Below are 26,562 nucleotides of genomic sequence, written 5' to 3' on the forward strand. Positions count from 1 at the left end.
TTTTTTATAAGTGTCCTGCAATGACAAGTCCAACAGCGCCACCTGCTGGTATGGGGTAAGTTTAAGTTTAGGCCAGTGCTCGCCATATATGGGTATGTTTGGGTGTTTCCAAAAGTGGCTTTTTGGAGAAGACCAGTTTACAGTTCGAAAACCTCTGCAAATGTGTATTTTATTTCGGCCATTTTTTCACAGACATTGCGAGAGTTGTAAACGCTTAAATTGTCGTTCTGCATCCATCCCAATTATGCATACATGCACAAAAAATGGTGCGTAAAATATATCACTGGTGGCGTTACAAACACTTATTTCAGGGTTTCATTTGAATACAATAGACACATCTTCATATCGACTTATTTTGAATTTTATTGTCTAACCAATGTGTCGATTATCATTTGACCCGCTCGCGATTGGCTAGTTTTTCGCAGGTAAAGGAGGCGTTGTCGTTTTTAGCAATACGGACTGGTATAGGCTAAAACGGGCTGAGGACTGAGAAGCGAAGCTGTGATTGGCCGAAAAAGTTGCCCATCAAAAGAAAATAGTTTTAGAAGTCTGTTTATCTGTAAACAGGGGCTAAACACAAAGCTAGAAACAAGGCAGAGATACTTTTTGACTGTTTTTTTTAAACCATTATGGTGTGTTTTGGAGTAAACTTAAAAATAAATTTAATATCCACTTTCATTGCTTTTGCTGATGACACCCAACTCTACCTCTCCTGCAAACCAAACTCCATACTCGCACCTCCCTCCCTCACCTCTTGCCTTTCCGAACTCAAAACATGCTTCAAGACAAACTTTCTTAAATTAAATGCCAATAAAACAGAAATCGTCCTTCTTGGCACCAAATCCACAATTTCTCTCTCAACATCGACAGCTCCTTAGTGTCACCCTCCCCCCAGGTCAAGAGTCTGGGTGTCATCCTGGATAGCATGCTTACCTTCCACTCACATATCCACACCATCACCCGCACTGCTTATTTCCACCTCCGCAACATTACCAGACTCCGCCCTTCCCTCACCCCCCGCACCACTGCTATTCTCATCCACAGTCTTGTCACATCCCGCTTTGACTACTGCAATGCTCTCCTCTTCGGCCTTCCTCAAAAGTCCCTCCATAAAATTCAGCCGGTTCAAACGCCTCAGGTCGCATCATCACAAAAACATCTTCCCAGCAGCACATCACCCCCGTTCTCCAACAGCTACACTGCCCGGCTTTTGGATCCACCTCCACGTGGTGCCGGGGGAGCCCCGAAAGGGTTACGAAGAGATCCAAGCTACACTGCGAATCGTCGTTTTCGCTACGCCGAGGTGCCCAGGCTCCGACACCCCGGGAAGTCCCTAAAGGAGTCGAAGAAGGTCAGGGCCAGTAGAGGGAACGCGAGAGACGACGATGCAGTGCCCAACGACGACGACGACAGCTACACCGGCTTCCTGTTCAACATCGCATCAGCTACAAACTGATCCTATATACATATACGGCCATTCACAACCTGGCCCCTCCTTACCTGTCCGACCTTCTCCAGGTGCACGTCCCTGCTCGCTCCCTCGTCCTCCCTCCGACTGTCAGTGCCCCCTGCCCACCTGAGCACCATGGGAGCCAGAGCCTTCAGTCGCACTGCTCCCAAGCTTTCGAACAATCTACCTCCGGACCTCCAAAACTGCACACCTCTCTCCACTTTTAAGTCCAGTTCAGGACTGCCTACAACACATAGCTTCTCCATATCCTATGTTTTTTATGATTTTATGTCTTGTTTTTAGTTAATATTTCGCTTACAGTTTTTTTTTTACATTGTATTTTCTCATTGTCTGTAGTGTCCTTGGGTGGCTTAAAGGCACTTTTAAATATAATGCATTATTATTATTATTATTATTAAGGAAGAAAGGAATGCACCTAGGAAAGAAGGAAGATAGGAAGGAAGGAAGCATGCGAGGGGAAAAGCAAGGAATTGTGAAAGGAAGGAATGAATGAACAAAAAGAATACGTGAATGAAATGATAGAGTAAGGAAGGAATGCATGATGAAGGAAAAGAAAGAAGGACCTCATCAAGAAAGGAAGGGATTCCAGACGGGAGGCCAGGATGCATAAAGAAAGAAAGCAAGGAAGTCAGGAAGGAAAGCGTAAATGCGAGGAATGCTTAGAACATATCTATTTATTTAATATATATATATATATATATATATATATATATTGATTTATTATCCACGTTCCTCTCCTCCTTCCCCCTTGGACTGTGTTCTAAAGCACATATGTCAGAGTCAAGGCCCGCGGGCCACATTAGGCCAGCGAGAGGGTTTTACCTGGCCCGTGTGACGATATCAATATATTATTAGATCCCGCCCGCAGGCCGCTGCAAGCCAGCAGCCCGCAGTACGCACGAATACTACATTTCCCACAATGCAACGGGGACGCGCCGAGCGGGAGCAAAGCGGGAGGCGGTTTGATTTATTCAGCTGTCGATCAGCAGCAGTCATTAGCATAACAGCAAAAATTAGCCCACACATACCCATCAACAATGGCTAAACGGAAGGTGGACACTGAAAACCGGGGCTTTCAAACAAGGTGGGAGTTGGAGTACATGTTCACGGAGGTAGCTGGAAAAGTATCGGAGTCAGCCTCAAACAAGTAATGTAGAGTTGTAGTAATACAGTAATGTATATAAATGTATGTAAATACAGTAATAATACAGTAATGTTTCCTGTGCAATTACACATTTGAAGTTTTTACTCCGTTCAAGTTTAAAAGTTAAATATGCACATAAAGAAGGTCTTGTTTTTTGTTGTTCCCCTCGGGAATTTTAAAGCTTTATTGTCTATGTTGACTATGTTGTTTTTGTTTGCCGACTCTGTCCCGGGAGTGTTTCTTGTTTTTCGGCTTTTCATGGAAAAGAAATCTTGATGTGGACAACAGTCTTTTGATAAAATTGTCTCATATTTAGCAGAGAAAATGACTTTTGATTGTTATTATTTGTTAATCAGTAATTCCTTTTTTTTCACACTAACCCAGAGAAAGCCTAGAAAGGAAAGTCAATGTACATTTGAGCAGGACAGATGAGGTCCAGTGTGTTGATTGCTATTGGTTTTAAGTAACAAGAGATTTTTGCACTTTATTTTATTGTATTTAATAATAATAATAATTTCAGATGATTGAATGATAGAAAACGAGTTGTTGTTATGAGATATGTTATGAGTTTTTTATATAAAGGACATTTGTATTTTGTGCCTGCTGAAATTAAAAATGACTGACAGAGTCATAAGAAAATATTGCTTTATTTATACAATCATATTGTAATATATTTGTTGTGTTTTCAGTAGGTTAAATCTTGGTTTCAGTAAAGATTGGACAGTCCGGCCCTCGGCTTGTAGCCAAATGTTTTATTTGGCCCTCCGTCCATTTGACTTTGACACCCCTGCGCTAAAGAATCGAAATACTCATACTGTGAATAAAATGTTAACTTAAACATCTATAAATCCCCAAAATATGACTACATACGCACCTACACAACTATGAATACACAAAATGTTACTAAAATGTGTACGTACACAAATATCACATATGAGTAAAGCTAAACAATGACAATTACCGGTATTTAAATATGTAGGTCATGAGGAATAATCTACTGGTAGAAAGTAAAATCATTTGAAAAAATGTATTGAACCTTAATAGCCGACAGTTGCACATCGTCCTCAAATTTGGCAATCGTTCCCTTCTTCGTCTCGATCGTTGTCACTGTTTTCCACTTCCCCTTATCACTTATTTCTTGGGATTCATCATGACAAATGGGCAATAAAACACAATACATCACACTAAAATTAGATGTGGTCTTGCCCAACGCAATTGGAACAGAACAGGAACAGGTAGAGGGCATGTTGTATGTCCAAGTGTCCTTGGGCAAGACAGTGAACCCCTAATGCCCCCAATAAGAAGGTCGGCGCCTTGCATGGCTGCATGGCCGCTATTGGAGTGTAAGTGTGTGTGTGAACGGGTAAGTGTGAAGCACATTGTAACACATTGTTGACTTAAAGAGGGCTATATTGACTTCCGGTTCCAGTTTCCAACATGGCGGTGCGTGTTTACGTTGCGGCTAGTTGCTATCCGGCTATCCTACTATTTACCACTGTCCTCCTGCCTTCCTTTTTGGATACATGTAGCCATGTAGCACGTGCTTTGAAAAAGGGTGGCGGTGTTGCGCTAATCTCTGAAAAATCGCTCAAATTTAACCCCCGTACCTCTAATAATTACAAAACGTTTGAGGCTCTTGTGATGCGGTCCCCTCTATTGTCAATTTATGTAATAACTATCTATCGCGCACCAATACCGTACACAACTTTCTTAGACAAATTGCTGAACTTTTGTCTGAACTAGTAACCTATGCAGACAAAATTATAATGATGGGGGACTTTAGCATTCATATGAACTCTCCAGTCAGTTCACTCACTGTTGCGTTTCAGTCTCTAATTGATGCATTTGGTTTTAATCAACTGGTTGATTTGCCAACCCATAAAGATGGAAACACGCTCGACTTGGTTCTGACTCGAGGAGTTTCGACCTCAAACATGGCGGTGCGATCGTGTACTACAGTTATCTCGGATCATTATTTAGTTACATTTGAGCTGCTAGCTAAATGTAGTACCAAAAAAACTAAAGGATTTAGCGGACGCAATATAAGCACGGGCACAGTTTCTGAGCTCTCCGATATTGTTCCAGGAGCAGTTGCGTCCTTTCCTTCCTACATAGGCTCCATCGAACCACTCCTAAATGAATTTAACGCTACCCTGGCCAATGCCCTGGATTCAGTTGCGCCCATCCGGCATAAATTACGACCTAAAAGTATAAGATCGACAAGGTCTTTCGTTGAGAGCTGGGATTCTTCCTCCGGGTTGTGGTTGGAAGAGGTAAGAGAAATGAGACGTGGGTGGGTCGATGGGGGGGATCGCAGCTCCTGCAAATAATGGTGAGCCGAGTTTGTGGGTGTAGCGGGGCGGCAGGTTGAGGGAGGGCCGAGCCTAATTCAGCCTGCTCGTCTGCAAAGTTTACCTGGGAGGTTACAGTGACCCAGGACCCAAATAAGCCGGATGCTCTTGGATGGGGAGAAGGCCGTAATTGAGGAGTTAAGGGACAGGAGGGAGGGGTCTGTTATATTAGGGTTGGAGAGAGCTTGGAGGAAGGACTTGCAATCCGTGAGGATGGAGGAAGAGGACCAGTCGTTATTGTGGTCTCGCCAGGCAATTGAAGCGATCGTGGCAGACTTTTTGGCCTGAAAAGAACTGCTAAAGGCCCCGGTTGGCGCATACCAGGAGTGGATTAGCGTGTTGCCTTTAAAGATGACCACTCCGGCTCCTCCATTCTCCGTACCGTTGAGGGTGGAACCATCGGTGAAAATATTCAAGTCGGTTGGGCCCAGATCCGCAAGTGTTTCTTCTGCAGTGGCAAGTTGTTGGGCAGGGGATGCGGACTTTGGGACGGGGGTGAAATGGATGGGTGGCGGGGGCGCCAGAGGCCACGGAATATTAGGGTCATGTACAGACTCTGAGTCCACTGGCATGAGGTTGAGAGAGGATCAAATGGGGGTTGTGGAATTACGCCAGTCTTCTCTCTTGAGGCGTTTGGGACCGTGCTTTTGGAGGAGTACTCCCCTGTGATCGTTGGGAGGGAGGTGGAACCATCCATCAGCTTTCCTAAGGTTGGCAAGCTGAAGTCGGGAGGAGAGCGGTGGGAGCTGGGCTTCATGGAGGACAGTGTCGATCGGAGTAGATCGAAGTTGGCCCGTAATTGCTCGAGCCGCGTCCGATTGTGTCCTCTCCGGTTTATGGATATTGGTGTTGGAGCCCCAGGGCGCCCATGCATGAGCTGCATATTCAGCGAGCGATCTGACGGTGGCAATGTAGATCGTCCGCATCTCCAAGTTCCGCCATCCCCGAGACGTGCCGGTCAGTTGTCGCAGGAGATTGGATCGTTGCTTTGTGACTTGGCTCAAGTGCCGGACATGCTCATTGAAGGTCAGTCGGCGATCGTATCGAACCCCCAGGAAAGTAGGAGTAGGATTCATCTTGAGTCTCGAACCCCCTGCAGTGATGTTTGGGCACCAAGAGGATTCCGCAGCGTCCATGGAAAAGAAGGCGACTTCTGACTTTGCTGTGTTGAATGTGAGAAGATTAATAGTGGCCCATTGGTTGACTTTGGCCGCCTCTGACTCTAGTCTCACCGCCACTGCTTTTTTATTACGGCCGCTACAGACCAGCGCCAAGTCATCAGCATAGCCGGAGACGAGGGTGGAAGCTGTTTCAAAATGCAGCAGCGAGGCTTTTAACTAAGAGAAAAAAGTACGATGACATCATCCCAATTTTGGCTAACCTGCATTGGCTCCCTGTTAGCCTAAGATGTGATTTCAAGGTTCCCTTAGTATTATACAAAATCATACATGGACTTGCTCCCTCATATATTTCGGATCTGATTTCCCCCTGTGTTCCGGTCCGAAGCCTTCGTTCTGAGAGCGCCGGTCTTCCGGTGATCCCAAGAGCCAAGAAGTGTTCCGCTGGTTTGAGAGCGTTCTCCATCCGGGCACCGGTGTTGTGGAAAGCTCTTCCCCCTGAGATCCGATCTGCTGCCTCAGTGGACATGTTTAAGTCTAAGCTTAAAACTCACTTCTACTCTATAGCATACGAATAACCTAAACTTCTTACATGTAATAACTTGTGAAGCCCTTTGAGACTATTTGTGATTTAGGGCGTCTAAAATAAAAATGACTTGACGATTTACCATTTAGAATCTTGATTATCCTCAAAACATCTGGAGGCTGACTTCTTATTGGTATGTGAGTGTGTGTGAATGGGTAAGTGTGAAGCACATTGTAACGCTCTTTGGGAGCTCCTCATTGACTTGAAAAGCGCTATAGAAATGCAGGCCATTTTATTTCATAGCACGACTCGTTTGCATGTCGACGTTAGGATGTAGCCGTTAGCATGTAGCTGTTAGCATAACTTGTTAGCATGTACTGCTAGCATAACTCGTTATCATGTATCCGTTAGCATGACTCGTTAGCATGCAGCCGTTAGCATGACTCGTTAGCATGTAGCGGTTATTAGTTAGTGGTTGGCAAGACTCGTTTGCATTCTTGGGATCAAGAGGTTGCAGGTTCGGTTCCCGGCTCCTCCGTGTTTTATGTGGAAGTGTCTGTGCAGCCCTTTGAGACTCCTTGTGATTAATGGCTATACAGATAAACAGGACTTGACTTGAGGTTTTTTAGTTTTTCCTTGCCCTCATGTCGGTTTCAGATCAGGTGATGGTGTCATAATAGTCTGTAGTTTGCAGTAATCTATGGTCTGTGCAGCCCTTTGAGACTCTTTGTAATTAAGTGCGTCACAAATAAACAGGGCTTGACATGTTTATGAGTGATTCAATTTGTTTAGATATTGTATAAAAAATGTTTGGATGACAGTAAGGTGTGAAATCTGGGATTGACCTAGTGCTGTCACGGAGCGGGAAACGGGTAATTAGGACCCATTCGCGTAGACGTACTCACAAACGATTGGGGGAGGATGAGGAAGGGTGCGCAGACTCGAACCGGGGATCGACGGTCGCCGAGTGGATTAGAAATCCATTAGAATCGATCGATCGAACGATAGATAGATATGTAACCGCGGTGTCCCACCCAGGATCCACATTCAGACCGGAATGGATGATGAGGCTTTTATTTCAGTTATCAGCGTGCCAGAGACTGCAATGAGCGACACAACATACACACATTATACAAGACCTATTTCAGCAGGAATTTCAACAAAAAATGTTATTACAGCCGTGACATCAAAAATAGCATTTTGTGCCCATTGCAAGTTCTAATAACAGTAAATAATCCAAACTCGCCTGAATTTGTTTTTACAATCAAATGCCTGCAAATGAGCGTAGCATGGGTATCTTAAGAGGTGAGACGATAGCTTGAAGCCTTACCTGGTACCGTGTCAAATTGGATCCCAAACTTCAAAACTAAAGAGTGTATTTTACACATTTTTCTACGGGTATGTTCAGGTTCATGGCTATTTGGAGAAGACCGGTTTACAGTTCGAAAACCTCTGCAAATGTGTATTTCATTTCGGCCATCGCACGAGTTGTAAACGCTTAAATTATCGTTCCGCGTCCATCCCAAATTCTGCATACGTGCGCATAAAAATGGTGCGTAGAATATATCACTGGAGGCGTTACGAACACTCATTTCAGGGTTTCATTGGAATACAATTGACACAAATTCATATCGAGTTATGTTCCTATAGACAGCCTTTGTGATACTTGGTTGATTACGTGTTTTCAGCTCCCACTTACAGTGAATAATTGACCGCAAACCGAGCAGGCAAGTCTTCTCGCCGGCGTGAGTTCTTACGTGTATACTTCGGGTGCCGATATGGATGAATTTTTCACTAAAAAGTCAAACGGTCAAAGGTTTGTCACCAGTGTGGGTTCTAATGTGTCTGTTTAAGGTTCCACTTGTAGAGAATGTTTTATCGCAAACTGAGGAGGAAAAAGGCTTCTCTCCAATGTGGGTTCTGATGTGTCTCTTTAAGGTTCCTTTGAGGGAGAATCTTTTTTCGCAAACTGAGCAGGAAAAAGGCTTCTCCCCAGTGTGCGTTAGAGTGTGTAGTTTTAAGGCCCCACACTGGGTGAATCTTTTATCACAAACTGAGCAGGAAAAAGGCTTCTCCCCGGTGTGGGTTCTAATGTGATATTTTAAGCCCCCACTTGTAGAGAATATTTGATCGCAAACTGAGCAGGAAAAAGGCTTCTCCCCAGTGTGCATTAGAGTGTGTCGTTTTAAGGACTGTCTCATGCTAAATCTTAGACCACAAGTTGAGCAGGCAAAAGGCTCCTCACCAGTGTGGGTTCTAATGTGATTTTTTTAGCTTCCATTTTGAGTGAATCTTTTACCACAAACTGAGCAGGGAAAAGGCTTCTCGCCAGTGTGGGTTCTAATGTGACTTTTTAAGGTTCCACCTTCAGCAAATCTTTGACCGCAAACTGAGCAGGAAAAGGGCTTCTCGCCAGTATGGGATCTAATGTGTCTGTTTAAGGTTCCACTTGTAGTGAATATTTTATCGCAAACTGAGCAGGAAAAAGGCTTCTCTCCAGTGTGGGTTCTGATGTGTCTCTTTAAGGTTCCTTTGAGGGAGAATCTTTTTTCGCAAACTGAGCAGGAAAAAGGCTTCTCCCCAGTGTGTGTTAAAGTGTGTAGTTTTAAGGCCCCACACTGGGTGAATCTTTTATCACAAAGTGAGCAGGCAAAAAGCTTCTCGCCAGTGTGGGTTCTAGTGTGTAATTTCAAGTTTCCTTTGAGGGAGAATCTTTTACCACAAACTGAGCAGGCGAAAGGCTTCTCCCCAGTGTGGAGTTTCACATGCAACTTCATATAAGACTTGCTTTGAAACGTTTTCCCACACTGGGAACATGTGTTACCACCTTCAGCGTTTGCGGAGTGGGACGTGTCGTCGTCATCCGTTTCCAAGTGTCGACATGAACTGATGCTTCGAGGCTCCTGCCAACCGTTATCTTCAGGTTGACCTTGATCTTCAGGTTGACCTTGATCTTCGACAATTGAACGGACCTCGGTCACTAGCAAGACTGGAAAATCTTCCTCCTCTTTGACGCGAACAGACTCCCCATCCTCTGTCTCTTGCTTAACGTGATAAGGCTTCAGATCTTCCTCCTCCTCCTCAATTTTAACGTCAGGCAACTCTGGTTCCTGCCGCGCAGCAGGAAGATATTTTGGGCTGACATCTGCAAGACACAAATCACATTTATTTGTATTGTCCTCAACTCGTTAAGTACTGTAACATACAATTTCAGAAGCATCTTCCCCGAGTGCCTAAACGTAAAAAAAGTTGAGGAATGAAATCATCTCGAGGTGGTTGGAGTAGCTTTGAGCAGATTCCTTTGTAAACACTTAAGCCGCGTATGATTCCTGTATCCACCGTATTACTCTGTAGGGCGGTGAGTAGGCGCCGACGTATATGCCAAGTACGCGCAGCATGACAAGAAAAGCAGAGATATGAGTATCGACTGTTAACGCTTCAAATCTTTAGTCTTTCTAAAAAAAATGACCAAGGGCATTCGTTGGGATAATGTATGGTAGGACCCTGCGATCACCATGACGACCTGAATCACGTGATCACGTCACCCGAGACATCAGGGGCTGAGAATTTTTGCAAAGTTCATGCATAAGTTTAGTCTTCTTGCAATCAAATCTTATTTGTGTTCATGGAAAATATCGTTTAGATATTCTAGGTATCGAAAACATAGATATTAAAAAAAAAGCACAAAAGGGAAACTTGCGCTTGAAATGCATCGTTTTGCAAGGAGACATTTTTCTCAGAAGTTTCCCGGGAAACAAGTATTTTCAAAAAACTTGGCAATGTCATCAAATCGACTAAATCAACTGTTGTTTCATGAAAGATAAGTGTTAAAGCTTCATTGTGGTGTGCCCTATGCCTGTTTAGCTACAGAGCTAGATTTTCTGTAGGCCATCAAAAATGAGTCAACATGGCCAACGTCGGCTGCCATCGGCACTTCCCATTTGAGAGAAACGTCTGGCACTACTCAGAAACACTCGCAGAGGGCTGCAAAGACCACCACCACCACAACATCCCATCATCTGAAACCTACGCGAGGGCAAGGAAAAACTAAACCCAGCATGAGGAAAAAGAAGAAACCTTGAGAATGAGCCACACATGAGGTCATCTCCTTGACCAGGCCGTAATGGATGATGCAAAGACAACAACAGAAAACGCACAACCGACATCCGTGTTTTTTCATACCATAGGAAGTGTAAAAGCTAATCATATTTAGTTAATTGTGTATTTCTCTGTCTTCTATGTTACAAATAATCCTGATGAGCTTGACTTATATTACAACTCTTTTTGTACTATTTTTGAACCGAAAGATATATATGACGTCCTTGGTTATTCCTACGCATGTGCGAACTTTGAACCGTAGACGTATGTGTGACGTCATTGATACTTTCTGCGCATGCGCACGCTTTTGAACAAAACCCGGCTGCAGCGCGGGAAACTTGTGAGACTTTGAATTCGTCTACCCACTGCGCAGTGAAATAAATTCTAAAACTACATTTGCCTCTCTTACTGATCACTTCAGTTTTAACCTATTACGAAAATATTATCCCTAACAGGAAGTCTCTGGCTGGCTGCTGGGGTTTAATTGGTCCCTCCTGGGTTTCTAAAACGAGTATTGTTTAAAAACCATCATTTGAAATTAGTATGAATTTTATAAATATTATAAAGTTATTAGATTATATATGTAGGAGAAACGCTGCCAGATGACTCAACATACAGGAAGTGACTGAACTCCCCAAGAGATGGATTGGCTTAGGGTCAACCATTCATGTTGGAGTCCGCCTCCCACCTAGCAATCGATAGAAAATGGGAAAAGCTAAACATGACGGTCAATCTCAATAGGAGTGAAGCCCCATGCAAGAGACCACCTCGTGGGGTCTCGGTGATTCCGAGAGAGGTGAGGAATCCGCCCAGAACTACACGACAGGAGTTGGTCAAAGACCCGAAAAGAGCCGGGACCACCGTTTCCAAGGTTACTGTAGGAAATACACTAGGACGTCAGGGTTTGAAATGACGCATGGCACGAAAGGTTCCTCTGCTTAAACCAGCACATGTCAAGGCCCGTCTTCAGTTTGCATATGACCTTTTGGAAGATACAGAGGAGTCGTGGGAGAAGATTTTGCTGTCAGGTGAGACCAAAATAGAACTTTTGGGTCATAATTCTACCAAGCGTGTTCGGAAGAAGAACAATGAGGAGTGCAATCCTTACTCCGAAGTATAGGGGTGTTTTTCTGCACATGGGACAGGACAGGTGCACTGCATTAAAGAAAGGATGACTAGGGTTGTGTATTGTGAGATTTTGGGGAACAACCTCCTCCCATAAGTCAGATCATTGCAGACGGGTCGTGGAGGGTCTTCCAACACCGCAACGACCCAAAGCACGCAGCCGGGAAAACCAAGGTGTAGCTCCGTAAGAACTATATGAAAGTTCTAGCATGGTCCAAACAGTCTCCAGACCTTAAACCAATCAGAAATCATTGAGGGAGCTCCAACTCTGTGTTTCTCAACGACACCTCAGAAACCTGACTGACCTCGAGACGATCTGTGTGGAGGAGTGGGCCAAAAAATCTCCAGCAGTGTGTGCAAAGCTGGTGAAAGACTACTGGAAACATTTGATCGCTAATAGCAGACAAAAGCTACTTTACTAAATCTTATCATTCATTTTCTCAAGTGTTATTTTCAGCTATATCACACAAATAAATCGTTAGAAAATCAAGCATTGTGATTTCTGGATTTTTCTTTTTAATTTATCTGTCTCACAGTGGACATGCACCTACGATGAAAATTTCAAATAACTCAATGATTTCTACGTGGAAGATGTACCAAAATAGCAGGGTGTTGAAATACTTATTTTCTTCACTGTATGTATTTTGAAAGAATGAGCGAGACAGAAGCCCGGACCTTATTAGAAAGGAAAGTACGGTGGACGTTGACAGCCAAACACGAGATGTCGAGGACGTTGCAGAAAGGAAAACGACCAACCTGCTCTGTTCAACACAACTCGGAGTATCTTGTAAACAGTTCCTAGAAACTCTGGTTCCTGCCACGCAGTAGCAAGATATTCTTCACCCATGTCTGCAACACACAAGTCAAATCGCATTTATCTGTGACGCCTTTAATCGCAGAGACTGACAAAGGGACGCACAGAACACCGCAGAGTTCCTCCAGCTTAAGGCAAGTTTAATTCAAGACTTTTTGAATGCCTTTGATGTCAAATTTAAGACAAAATTGGTAAAAATAACAAACACAATTGAAACAAACAAAAACATGACAAGAATAAGAGGCTATTTTAAACAAAGTTTTTTTTTTAAATTACATATTGGTCCCACGTTTGATCTGAAAAACATAGCACTCTCCAGAGTTGAAGACACTTAAGCAGGTTGCAATGGGTGTTGCTAGGGCCTCAGTGCATAATACAAAGTCAACCTCAACATTAAATATAGAGTAAGTTGTAGAGAGATCAAGCTTCCTGTCTCAAAATTTCAAAAGATGCAGCAGGTTCTACAGTAGCTTGCATCTGGTCCAGGTACCAATCTGAATACTCAGGACGCCTGAACCTGTCAAACTTCTAAACTTGTCCTTCTCCCTCAAGGACGAGGAAACAAAAGTATGAGGTTACTCAGAAGCCAATAAATTTCGGTGTGTCTTAAGGCGAGATTGGAACATTTCCTGTCACTTGGTATCAGACCGTCCCAAATGCAGGGCGCAAGGGATGTGGTGAGACCTGACTTGAGAGACGTTTATTTAAAAAAACAACAACAAAAAAACTTTACAGGCGAGAAGCGGGTGTGGGACTTGGGTAGTAGAGGTGGAGATCTTGAGGGAAACTTGAGAGGGGATCTTTGGGTGGTGAGAATCTTGAAAATAGGTTACATGGTAATACCCTTAAGGAGACCGTTGAAGTTGCAAGTTTTGGGACAAGGAAGAGAAACTTGAGAGGGAGACTTGGTGAAGTTCTTGGGGAGGAGAGAATCTTGAAAAGGAGACTTTGGAGTACCCTCAAGAGGATATTTGAGATTAGGGGATTGAAGTGGAAAAGTTAGAACGTGAAAGGAATTGAAGGAGGAGGTCGTGGGAGGCGACGCTCGTCGTCGTGGCGAGTGAAAGTCGACAGGAATAGAAACGGTTCAGCCGATCAAAAGAACAGGAGTTAGACCCTAACCTTATTTGGGACCCCTAAAATCGTTGAAAATTCTGACTTGCAGCCAAAACCCTAAAAATAACCCTTGACCTAACTTTAGACCAAACCCCGTTTCAAACCGTAACCTTAGCCTTACACCTTACCCTTCCTGAAAGCCGAGCTCCAAACCAATTCTGGAAACTTACATTCAATGAAGAACCCTATTATGGATCTCAAACCTTAGTTCATAACCCTAGCTATAAACCAATTTCATACCCTAAAAGTCAGTTTCATATCCAAATAAGGAGCCTAAAACCTGAGTTTCTACCTCTTGCCCCAATCCTATTTTGCAACCAGAAAATCACTTGAAAACCCTTTCCGAAGACCAAACCCCAGCTCTTGACTCTAGCCCAGGGATCAGGACCCTTTTTGCTCAAAGAGCCATACAAGCAAAAATACTTTGGATTTTGGGAAAGTGCCGCACCGTATATTGGGAGAAGCGCTAAAGCCGCTCTCCAGGTAAAAGCTGTTACATAACAATTAGTCATATATCCATTAAATCAACAAAAACAATCTAAAGAGCCGCTTCTGAGACAAAAATAGCTGTCTACTTTTGGTCAGTCAAGCTGAAAGAGTCGCTTCTCTATAAAAAGACTTCCTATCACTACTATGAAGCAATATGCAGGGAAGGGCTGCTCCCTCCGTGGGGACTGATGCGCACACTGTGTGCTGAGGGGGCAGGAGAGTCCAAGCTAGTGTCCGGTGACATACACAATTATATAAGAGATGACGTATGCGCTGCCCAGACTGCCCTCATTACTACATCCACTTTTCTTTTGGTAGGCAGAGCGAATCTGTGGTGAGGAACCCGCCACCCCCCACTGGTAAGACCCCTGATATCAATGATGTAGCAGAAGCGAAAATGACGGACCTGCCCCGAGCTGCTTGGAAACAGCGTCCGGTCGTCGACGTTCTCGCTCGGTCTCCTCTTTGGCTCCCCGAAGCTTCTCTTGGAGAGGTCCTTCTTCCCCACTGGAGCACATTTTCTCCAAGTTTGAACGAAAAAACGCCACGAGGTTTCGCTCCAACTCGGCAGTAAAAAGGACAGACCTTCGAAAAGGACCGCAAAGTGATACTTCTGTCGAGCTTACGTCGTTTTAAGTCGACTATAGGACTTTTGGTAGTTTTCTCGACAATTCTTGTTCGGCAGCCATGACAGTTTCTCATTCGAAACACCGCCGCAATGGTTTGTGGGACACAGATATAGACGACTGGATAGGTCTGCGTGCTATAGCATCCCACTAACTCGCGTGCCTACGTGGCGGCCATTTTGGTCGGGGCAACTTCGCGCATCTGGAGGGACGAAAGCATGACCAACTTGGGTGCCGAAGTGCCTAACTTGTTTGGGTGTTTGGGCAATTGGTTTGGCCATGGTCCAAAAAATTTTGTGGTTTTTTTTCGTTATTTATTTCCCTTTTATTTTCTTTGTTATTGTATGTGTTTGTCTTGCTGTCTGTCACCCCTCTTGAGGGATATGACCAAAGTAGATAGATAACTTCGCGCAATGGATGTACATTGAAAAGAAATCACAACCTGCTCGATTTAAAACTGATTTTTATGTAGGTAACTTGTTGTTATCAATGTCAACACTTGCTCTTATTACGGAAAATTAACAAAAAATATATTTTAAAACTAAAAAATGCTTCTGAAAAAAACAACATTTTATAAAACGTTATAGAGGTTAAAAATTCACTCTGTAACGGGTGTCATAATAACTTTAGTTTTGTTGAAATTCCTGCTAAAATATGTTTGTATAGTTTTTGTATAAGTGTCTTGCAATGACGAGTCCAACAGCGCCACCTGCTGGGGTAAGGTTTAGTTTAGCCCAGGGCTCGCCATATGTTTAGGTGTTTCCAAAAGTGGCTATTTGGAGAAGACCAGTTTACAGTTTGAAAACCTCTGCAAATGTGTATTTTAATCCGGCCATTTTTTCACAGACATTGCGAGAGTCGTAAACACTTAAATTGTCGTTACGCGTCCATCCCAATTCTGCATACGTGCGCATAAAAATGGGGCGTAAAATATATCACTGGTGGCGTTACAAACATTTATTTCAGGGTTTCATTTGAATGCAATAGAGACATCTTCATATCGACTAATTTCGAATTTTATTGGCCAACCAATGTGTCGATTATCATTTGACCCGGTCACGATTGGCTGGAGTTCTTCGGAAGTAAAGGAGGCGTTGTCTTTTAAAGCAATACAGACCGGTATAGGCTAATGCGGGCTGAGGACCGAGAAGTGAAGCTGTAATTGGCCGAAAAAGTTGTCCATCAACAGAAAATATTTTTAGAAGTCTGTTTATTTGTAAACGGGAATTAGATGGCTAAACACACAGCTAGAAACAAGGCAGAGATACTTTTCGACAGTTTTTTTTCCCCATCGGTACTATGATGTGTTTTGGAGTAAACCTTTTTAGGATGTTACGTACTATGGTGGAACTTCATGGCTGCAAGACCTTGTCCGTCAGATTTGGAGTTTCAGGGATGAGTAGATTATGAAATCTTGATATTTTGAATGCCAAGAGTTGAAGCTTCAGACTCATTTGAACATTATTAGTTTTGATTGTTAAAGGGGGAACAAATTGGGCTACTGATGGGTCATGTGCTGTCTTATACTTATAACAGTTCATATTTCAGTTTAATGTTGTCTTACAATGTGGTCAAGGTGATTTCCAGCCTCAACTTCATTTTGGTCCAGGAAAATCCAAGCCCCTTTTCTGTCTTGACTTAACACATAGTTAAGTTTCGGTTCTGGCAAAAGTCATCATTCATAAAATGATATCAGACTCTTTTATGGCCAAAATAACACATTTCCAAATGTCTTTAAAATTATATCTATTTGGTTCAGAACCAATTCGGTCAGCAGGCGGTGCTCTCGGATTCCAACACGAATTCATTTGAAATAGTCTGTGTCTAGCATTGATCATGAAGGATGCAACTTTAAACACAATGTATTTTCAGCTTTAATTGATCGATTTTGTAGTTCGTTGATATGGATAATGATGAAGAACAATAACATCGACCCATAAATAACGCATGTTTGATTTTAAAACACTACATTTTATTCACATGACAAAAAAATTCAAACGAAAGAATAGAGCACATTGTTGACACAAGCACTCCAGTGTTAGCAATGGGGAAGAAGTGATGCAACAGGGTAACAGTACTGATCAATGAACCCGGTTTTAAGATAATAAACTCATTTCAATGATCAGGGTATGTTTTCATAGCATGCCAACATGGGATATTTGCCCAAAACACCAAAGAGGGTGTAAAACCAACACTTTTTGTGTAATTTTGAATACAAAACGTCCCTCAGGGGAGGGGTGTGTGAGAAGCAGCACATAGCCAACAAGGAAGAGGAAGAAATAAAGTTTCCTATCTCTTTCGGGGTGGACTTCACGGGGATTGTTCTCATCCCGACGACAGGGACGGAGAGAACCACAGGCTCTCCAAAATTTGGGGCTCTGGTGAGAACAGGCCCCAACCCTGGGGACCTACGTCGGCGATCTTATTGTTTCATAATTATAATTGTTGATAACAGGCAAAATTTTACGCAGACACATGATGAAATAGATCATCTATCAAAAAATATGACACATATGCAAATCATGAATCTTTTGAATCCATATGAAGACTTTGGGGTTTCAAATCTTTATGATCCAGCAGGAGAGTCTGCTCACCTCCTGTGAATGGATGTGGCTTTTTTGATGTGTTGGCAGAGTCAGTCGTTAGAAAAAGGTGAGGGGAAATGTTTTCGTGGCAGTTATGTTCCTAGAGACGTCCTGTTTGATATTTGGTCAAGTTTTTAATCTCCCACTTTCAGTAAATGTTTGACCACAAACCGAGCAGGCAAGTCTTCTCGCCAGTGTGGGTTCTTGTGTGTAAATTCTAGTGTCCAATATGGTTCTCTTTTTTTTTCACCAAAGTGTTAACAGGTCAAAGCCTTCTCGCCAGTGTGGGTTCTAATGTGTTGTTTTAAGGCCCCACGCTGGGTGAATCCGTTTCCACAAACTGAGCAAGAAAAAGGCTTCTTGCCTGTGTGGGATCTAATGTGTATCTTTAAGTATCCTCTTTGAGTGAATCGTTTATCGCAAACTGAACAAGAAAAAGGCTTCTCACCAGTGTGGGTTCTGGTGTGTAGTTTTAAACTTCCACTTGTAGTGAATTTTTTATCACAAACTGAGCAAGAAAAAGGTTTCTCTCCAGTGTGGGTTCTAATGTGTAAATTCAAGTTTCCTTTGAGGGAGAATCTTTTATCACAAACTAAGCAGGAAAAAGGCTTCTCGCCAGTGTGGGTTTTTTGGTGTAATTTTAAGCTCCCATTGTGTGAGAATCGTTTTCCACAAATTAAGCAGGAGAAAGGCTTCTCGCCAGTGTGGGTTCGTAGGTGTTGTTTTAGAAGCCAACGCAAGATAAATCCTCTACCACAAACTGAGCAAGCGAAAGGCTTCTCTCCAGTGTGGGTTCTAATATGTTTCTTTAGGATTCCACTTCTAGTGAATCTTTGACCGCAAACTAGGCAGGAAAAGGGCTTCTCGCCAGTGTGGGTTCGAATATGATTTGTTAAACTATCATTATCTGTGTATCTTTTACCACAAATTGAGCAAGCAAAAGGCTTCTCTCCAGTGTGGCTTCTAATATGTTTCTTTAAGTTTCCACTCTGGGTAAAACTCTGACCACAAATTGAGCAGGAAAAAGGCTTCTCGCCAGTGTGGGTTTTTGTGTGTATTTTTAACTTCCCACTTGTAGTGAATCTTTTATCACAAACTGAGCAAGAAAAAGTCTTCTCGCCAGTGTGGGTTAGTTGGTGTAATTTCAAGTTTCTTTTTCGGGTGAATTTTTTACCACAAACTGAGCAGCCGAAAGGCTTCTCGTTAGTGTGGGTTCTAATGTGTTTTGTTAAGTCCCCACTATGTGTGAATGTTTTACCACAAACTGAACAGGAAAAAGGCTTCTCGCCAGTGTGGGTTAGTTGGTGTAATTTCAAGTTTCCTTTTCGGGTGAATTTTTTACCACAAACGGAGCAGGAAAAAGGCTTCTCGCCAGTGTGGGTTAGTTGGTGTAATTTCAATTGATCATTTTGGGTGAATTTTTGACTGCAATCTGAACAAGAAAAAGGCTTCTCACCAGTGTGGATTCTAGTGTGTATTTTTAATTTCCCACTTGTAGTGAATCTTTTATCACAAACTGAGCAGGAAAAAGGCTTCTCGCCAGTGTGGATTCTAGTGTGTATTTTTAATTTCCCACTTGTAGTGAATCTTTTATCACAAACTGAGCAGGAAAAAGGCTCCTTGCCAGTGTGGGTTAGAGTGTGTTTTTTGAAGTTCCCACGGTGGGTGAATTTTTTTCCGCAAATTGAGCAGGAGAAAGGCTCCTCGCCAGTGTGGCTTAGTTGGTGTAATTTCAATCGATCATTTCGGGTGAATTTTCGACCACAAACTGAACAAGAAAAAGGCTTCTCGCCAGTGTGGGTTCTAGTGTGTTGTATTAAGGTACTTCTCGTGGTTAATCTTAGACCACAAATTGAGCAAGAAAAAGGCTTCTCACCAGTGTGGATTCTAGTGTGTATTTTTAATTTCCCACTTGTAGTGAATCTTTTATTGCAATCTGAACAAGAAAAAGGCTTCTCACCAACGTGGGTTCTGGTGTGTATTTTTAACTTCTCACTTGTAGTGAATCTTTTATCACAAACTAAGCAGGCGAAAGGCTTCTCGCCAGTGTGGGATCTAATGTGTCTCTTTAAGTTTCCTCTTTGAGTGAATCTTTTATCGCAAACTGAGCAGGCAAAAACCTTCTCGCCAGTGTGGGTTCTAATGTGACTCTTTAAGTTTCCACTTATAGTGAATCTTTTATCGCAAACTGAGCAGGCAAAAGGCTTCTCGCCAGTGTGGGTTAGTTTGTGTGATTTTAAGTTTCCACTTGTAATGAATCTTTTATCGCAAACTGAGCAGGCAAAAGGCTTCTCCCCAGCGTGGAATTTCATATGCAACTTCATAAAAGACTTGCTTCGAAACGTTTTCCCACACTGAGAACATTTGTTACCACCTTCCGACTGCGAGTTGACGTCATTTGTTTCCACGTGTTGACGGGAGCTGATGCTTAGAGGCTCCCGACAACTGTTATCTTCAGGTTGACCTTGATCTTCAGGTTGACCTTGATCTTCGACAATTGAACGGACCTCGGTCACTAGCAAGACTGGAAAACCGCCCTCCTCTTTAACGCCAACAGGCTCCCCATCCTCTGGCTCTTGCTTAACGTGATAAGGCTTCAGATCTTCCTCCTCTTCCTCAATTTTAACGGCGGGCAACTCTGGTTCCTGCTGCGCAGTAGGAAGATACTTTTGGCTGACGTCTGCAAGACACAAGTCACATTTATTTGTATTGCCCTTAACTCGTTCTGTGCTGTAACATACATTTTCAAAAGCATTGTTCCCGAGTGCCAAAACGTAAAAAAACATTCTAAAGGCTTAAGCGCTGCTGATTAGTAAGTATTAGGCCTCTGGGAATTAAATCAGTATGATAAATCACCACTAGATCCTAAGAGTGGCTTTGTTCGGATCGTCTTGGAAATTGTTCCAAAGTGAGACTCCGCACACAGACACACACATACTTTTCCTGGTGGTTCTCACCTTTGGGATGATGGATTTACGACAGCCCCTTAAGTTATAACTTCCCACTTTTCGAGTGAATCATTTTTGGATGTATTCTTGCACTATGTTTTCGTTGACCTTAAATAGCAGTTGTGAAGTGAAAAGTTTGACTAAATCATCCAATTTTAATCATTTGGACTGCAGGAATATAATGTGAGTATGATGCCGAAATCCTACCCTGTGTATGGTTCTAATTGCACGTTTTTGGAGGATAACTTTTGTGATTGCCCCAGACTTCTGCACAATATGTTAAGTATGGCAGAACTGGAGAACAATATCATAAATACAATGCATTATAGTTTAAAAGGAATTTGCCCTTTCCTACATAGAGCTTCTGTGTTGGCAGTCCAGTCCAGTTTGTTGTCCAGCTGCACACCCAGGTATTTGTAGGTCTGGACAAATTCTACACATTCTCCCTTGATGGTTACAGGAACCGGGTGAGTTCTGGTTCTCCTGAAGTCCACCACCGTCTCTCTGGTCTCGGTGGTGTTTAGGTGCAGGTGGTTTGCGTCGCTCCATCGGACAAAGTCCTGAATCAATTTCCTGTACTCCTCCTCCTGCACGTTTCTGATACATCCCACGATCGCAGTGTCGTCGGCAAACTTTTGCACATGGCAGGACTCAGAGTTGTACTTATAGTCCGATGTATATAGAGTGAATAGGAACGGAGAGAGAACGGTCCCCTGCGGAGATCCTGTGCTGCAAACCACAGTGTCCGATGTACAGCCCCCCTGTTTCACATACTGCGGTCTGCCTGTCAGGTAGTCAGTAATCCATTCTACAAGGTGTGAGCTAACTCCCATCTCTGTCAGTTTCCTACTCAGTAGCAGAGGCTGTATGGTATTGAAGGCACTAGAGAAGTCCAAAAATGTAATCCTCACAGCCCCCTTCGCCCTATCCAGGTGAGAGAGGGATCGGTGTAACATGTATACTATAGCATCCTCCACTCCCACCTTCTCCTGGTAAGCAAATTGCAGTGGGTCGATGGCGTGACGGACCTGTAGCCTCAGGTGGTGCAGCAGCAGCCGCTCCATGGTCTTCATCACATGTGATGTCAGGGCGACCGGCCTGAAGTCGTTGAGTTCCTCAGGTCTTGATTTCTTTGGGACTGGGATGATGCAGGATGTTTTCCACAGCTGAGGGACCCTCCCCTGTTCAAGGCTCAGGTTGAAGATGCGCTGTAGAGGGTCTCCCAGCTCAGACGCACAGGCTTTCAGCAGTCGGGGGGATACTCCATCCTGACCAGCTGCCTTGCTGGTTCGTAGCCTTCTCAGCTCTCCACACACCTGGGCTGAAGTTATTTTTAGTGGGGGGATGTCTTCCATGCTAGTGTCCAGAGGGGGAGGGGGTTGGACAGCTGCATAACTCAGGGGTGAAGATGAGGCGGAGTGGTCAAACCTGTTGAAAAAGTTGTTCAACTGGTTGACTCGCCCCACATCTATATCCACAGCCACACCCTCCTTGGTGCTGCAGCCAGTAATTGTTTTCATCCCTTCCCACACCTCCTTCATGTTGTTGTTCTGCAGCTTTTTCTCCAACTTCCTCCTGTACTGCTCCTTCCCTTTCCGGAGCTGGACTTTGAGCTCCTTCTGTACTCGTTTTAGCTCCTGATGATCACCATTTTTAAAGGCCCTCTTCTTTTGGTTCAGAAGGCACTTGATGTCGCTCGTGATCCAGGGCTTGTTGTTGGCATAGCAGCGTACAGTCTTTATAGGAACAACATTGTCCATGCAGAACTTAATGTAGTCAGTAGTGCAGTTTGCCATCTCCTCAATGTCCCCACTGCTGGACCTTAGCAGGACATCCCAGTCCGTACATCCAAAGCAGTCTCTCAGAGCCTGCTCTGCCTCGGTGGACCATTTTCTAAAAGAGCGTGTGGTTGTTGGTAGCCTCCTCACTTTTGGTTTGTACTGTGGTTTAAGCAGAATGAGGTTGTGGTCTCCTTTTCCAAGGGCAGGCAGTGGTTTAGCACTGTATGCATTTTTGATATTCGCATACAGAAGGTCATTAGTCCTATTTCCCCTGGTCTTGCAGTTCACATACTGGACGAAAGAGGGCAGTGTCTTATCAATAGTCACGTGGTTGAAGTCCCCAGAGATTAACATTGCAGCCTCCGGGTGTTGTGTTTGAAGTTTTGCCACCGCGGAATGGATGACGTCACACGCTACTTCCGCATCAGCGCGCGGTGGGATGTAAACAATGACAGCAATGGCGTGTCCGAACTCTCTGGGCATGTAATAGCGAAGAAGACTTACAGCCAAAAGTTCGACATCACGGCAGCAGATAGAAAGCTTTGTTTTTACATGCCCGGGGTTACACCACCTCGTGTTCACATAGATAGCCAGTCCCCCTCCTTTGCGCTTCCCACTGACTTTTGTCCCTCTGTCAGCCCGAACAGCGCAGAAGCCGTTTAGCGCGATGTTAGCGTCCGTGATGCTAGACGTAAGCCACGTTTCCGTAAAGCAAAGCAAGCTGCACTCCCTGTCTTTCACAAGCACAGCCAGTTCGTCGATCTTATTCGGTAGGGAGTTGACATTCCCCATGATTATGGACGGTACCATGGGCTTATATCGCCACTTCTCCGCTAGCCGCTTAGCCTTTACCTTAGCACCGGCTCTGCAACCCCGGTCGGGTCGCCTCACCTCGTTAGGTAAAAGGGGGACCGTGCCGGCTCGAGAATTCTTCAGGTCGAGGAGGTTTCTTGAATATACGTATTTTTGCGAGTTGAAACCCATATCCATAGGATAGAAAGTAATCCAAGTGTTGCAAGCCACTGATAAAGTAAGCAAAAATAAATAAATAAATAAATCACAAAAGTAGCGAAAATAACACGGGAGCTGCTGGAGTGGCTGCCATTCGTGACGGCGCCGGAATGTGAAGCATATGTAAATTAAATAACTTTGGACCCAGGATAGAACCCTGTGGTACTCCACAACAGATGTACAGAAGTATTCAGATGACAACTGTCCCAATTTCATATTTTTCTTCCTCCCCGTCAAATCACTTTGAATCCATTGCAAAGCCACGCCCCTGATGCCATATCTTTCCAGTTTTTTAAATAGTATATAATGATTTTTATTGAATTATCTGAAAAAAAAAATGCAGTGGTTTGCATTTACGCTATCGCACTATGTAACATCGCGCTATGGATTCGATTTCGGTTCATCGTGCAGCCCTACTTACTGCTGTCACTCGGTATAAACCCAAAATAAACCGACTTGGGAGACTGCGCCTTTAAGGTGTGAAACTACACAACGTCAATATACTGAAGCGCTGTTTTGAAACTAAACGTTGCGCCGCCATGATGACCACCTAACAGAAGGTCCGCTTTAGTTTGCGCGTCGCTACGCGTCGACGTCAATTTCTCGACAATTCAGTCGAGGGAAAAGAAAATAGACGGTGATCACCGATGTAAAAAAGATTCGCGAACATGAAAAATATTCACCCTGAGGCAAATATGTCGTCTTCGAAACAGCCCAAGCGCACGTGACTGATTTAGAAATAAGGGCCATATTTTTAAAGAATTAGCGAGAGAGACAGAAGCCCGTACCTTATTCGAAAGGAAAGTACGATGAACGTCGACGGCCAAATACGAGATGTCAAGTGTTGTGGAAAGCAGATAATAACTCAGGATAAGGAAAGTTGAACCTGAAATGAACTTGAAGCGGTCTTGGAGCTGTGTGTAGACATCTGGCGGAAGTCACGAGCCGGGGGCGGGCAACCATCATGAGTTATTTTGAGCTATGCAATAAGGAGCGGTCCCTTTTTGCCATATCTCCTCTCTGTGTATTTTTTGGGGCGACGCCCAACGATGTTCCCCCCAAAATAAGGACATTGCAGAAAGAAAAACGACAAACCTGCTCTGTTCAACACAATTTGGAGTATCTTGTAAACAGTTCCTGGCAACTCTGGTTCCTGCCACGCAGTAGGAAGATATTTTTCACCCATGTCTGCAACACACAAGTCAAATGGCATTTATTTGTGACGCCTTAAATCACAGAAACTCACAAAAGGGACGCGCAGAACACCACAGGGTTCCTACAAGACTATTCAAGACTTTTTGAGTGCCTTTGAGTGTCAAATTTAAGGCAAAGTTGACAAAAAAACACACACACAATTGAAACAAACAAAAACCATGACATGAATAAGAGGCAATTTTAAACAAATGGTTTTTTTTTTAATTACATTTTGGTCCAGTTGAAAACGTTTGATCTGAAAAACATAGCGTTCTCCAGAGTTGAAGACATTTAAGCAGGTTGCAATGAGTGTTGCAAGGGCCTCAGTGCATAATACACAGTCAACCTCAACATTAAATATAGAGTAAGTTGTAGAAAGATCAAGCTTCCTGTCTCAAAATTTCAAAAGATGCAGCAGGTTCTACAGTAGCATGCGTCTGGTCCAGGTGCCAATCTGAATACTCAGGACACCTGAACCTGTCAAACTTCTAAGCTCGTCCTTCTCCCTCAAGGACGAGGAAACAAAAGTATGAGGTTACTCATAAGCTATGAAATGTCGGTGTGTCTTAAGTCGAGAACATTTCCTGTCACTTATTGTCGGATAGTCCCAAACGCAGGGCACAAGGGAGGTGGTGTAACCTGACTTGAGAGACATTTATTTAAACAGCAACAACAAAAGACTGTACCGGCGAGCAGGGGGTGTGGGACTTGGGTAGTAGAGGTGGAGATCTTGAGGGAAACTTGAGAGGGGATCTTTGGGTGGTGAGAATCTTGAAAATAGGTTACTTGGTAATACCTTCAAGAAAACACTAGAAGTGGCAGGTCTTGGGACAAGGAGGGAAAATTTGAGAGGGAGACCTGGGGAAGTTTTTTGGGAGGAGAGAATCTTGAAAGGGAGACTTGGGAATAAAATTTAGAGGACATTTGAGATGAGTGAAGAGAAGTTAGAATGTGAAAGGAATTGAAGGAGGAGGTGTAGCTTGTTGTTTTGGTGAGTGAAAGTCTACAGGAATCTAAAAGGTTCAGCAAAATGAGGTGGGAGCCTGGGGTACTCATAGAAGAGGTGGCTTATTGTCTAATTGCAAAAAGTGGAGGGGGCTGGAGCATGTGGTAAAGCTGCCATCTTTTGGATATAAGAAGGACTGAAGGCACCAAACCCTGACATTTCCACATGGTTGTGTAAAATTCGCACAGTTGTAATTGTGATGCACTTTTGATTTTAAGTCATGTCGTTATTTGTCATTTATTGTAAAGAAATCAGGGAACTATAGAAGTTTTGACGCGACTTCATACGAGTTGCTGCTAAACTTCATTTTAATTCCGGCACTTTTGCTTTTTAGTTTGAGGGAACATTTTCAGGGAGCCATTCAAGTTTTCATGTTACTTTACACGAGTCACTCGAGATTATTTCCTGCACTTTTTGTATTTGCTCGAGTTGAAAAATGAGTCACATACCGTAAAAGGCTGAAAAAAGGTTGTATTTGAATTAAAACCCACTATTCTTTCTTTTAAATGGTCGAATTTTTGGCCAGCCTGCTGAAGTTAGCGAAGCATTGGCAATGTAGTAGAAGCAAAAAAATGTCCAACCTTCCCCGAGCTGATCGTCCGGTCGTCGACCTTCTCGCTCGGTCTCCTCTTTGGCTCCCCGAAGCTTCTCTTGAAAAGATCCTTCCCCACTGGAGCACATTTTCTCCAAGTTTGAACAAAAAAACGCTCAAACTCGGGAGTTAACAAGACAGACCTTCGGAAAGGACAGCAAAGTGATACTTCTGTCGAGTTGACGTCGTTTGAAGTCGACTACAGGATATTCTATTGTCCGGTGTTGTGCCCTTTTCCGACTCCTCTGCAGATTCCTCCCCCCCTCGCGTGAACGCGCATTCTGCTATTCTGCTGCGCTTCCAACAAAAGCAATCCTATTCTATATAAAACGCTTATTAAAACAATAAAGCGAGCTAATTATAACAATTGGGAGATCCTAGTCTATATAACGCGTTTATTTAAACAATAAAGCGCGAAGCGCGATCGTATTCTACAAATTGCGTTTGTTAACGCGGATGAAAATGTCACCAACGTCAATGTACGCTTCCGACAAAAGCGATCGTATTCTATATAATACGCTTTAAAACAAAATAAAGCGAGCTAATTATAATAATTGGGAGATCCTA

The 26,562-nt window shown here is 43.5% G+C and overlaps 1 protein-coding gene and 1 pseudogene across 1 annotated transcript; both read right to left on the reverse strand.

Moving 5' to 3' along the window:
• Positions 1-7,851: 7,851 nt before the first annotated feature.
• On the reverse strand, positions 7,852-14,770 carry LOC148368284 (uncharacterized; annotated as a pseudogene).
• A 2,161-nt stretch (positions 14,771-16,931) lies between these two features.
• LOC148368285 (uncharacterized) lies at positions 16,932-26,195 on the reverse strand. Its single transcript, XM_088330277.1, has 3 exons — positions 25,985-26,195; positions 24,299-24,391; positions 16,932-20,143 (listed from the first exon to the last, which is right to left on the reverse strand). The coding sequence occupies exons 1-3, from the start codon at positions 26,082-26,084 to the stop codon at positions 17,721-17,723; spliced, it is 2,616 nt and encodes an 871-aa protein (XP_088186403.1). The 5' UTR covers positions 26,085-26,195; the 3' UTR covers positions 16,932-17,720.
• Between the last annotated feature and the right edge of the window lie 367 nt (positions 26,196-26,562).

The sequence above is a fragment of the Urocampus carinirostris genome, chromosome 3 (assembly GCF_059441175.1).
Source record: "Urocampus carinirostris isolate Australia breed hairy pipefish chromosome 3, RoL_Ucar_1.0, whole genome shotgun sequence".
Lineage (NCBI taxonomy): Eukaryota > Metazoa > Chordata > Actinopteri > Syngnathiformes > Syngnathidae > Urocampus > Urocampus carinirostris.

Coding starts and splice junctions, on each gene's coding strand:
- LOC148368285 (XM_088330277.1), bottom strand. CDS start 26,084: ATGTGCTCCAGTGGGGAAGGATCTTTTCAAGAGAAGCTTCGGGGAGCC. Junction 24,392..25,984: donor GGACGATCAGCTCGGGGAAG/GTTGGACATTTT, acceptor TGTGTGTTGCAG/ACATGGGTGAAAAATATCTT. Junction 20,144..24,298: donor AATTGTGTTGAACAGAGCAG/GTTTGTCGTTTT, acceptor TGTGTCTTGCAG/ACGTCAGCCAAAAGTATCTT.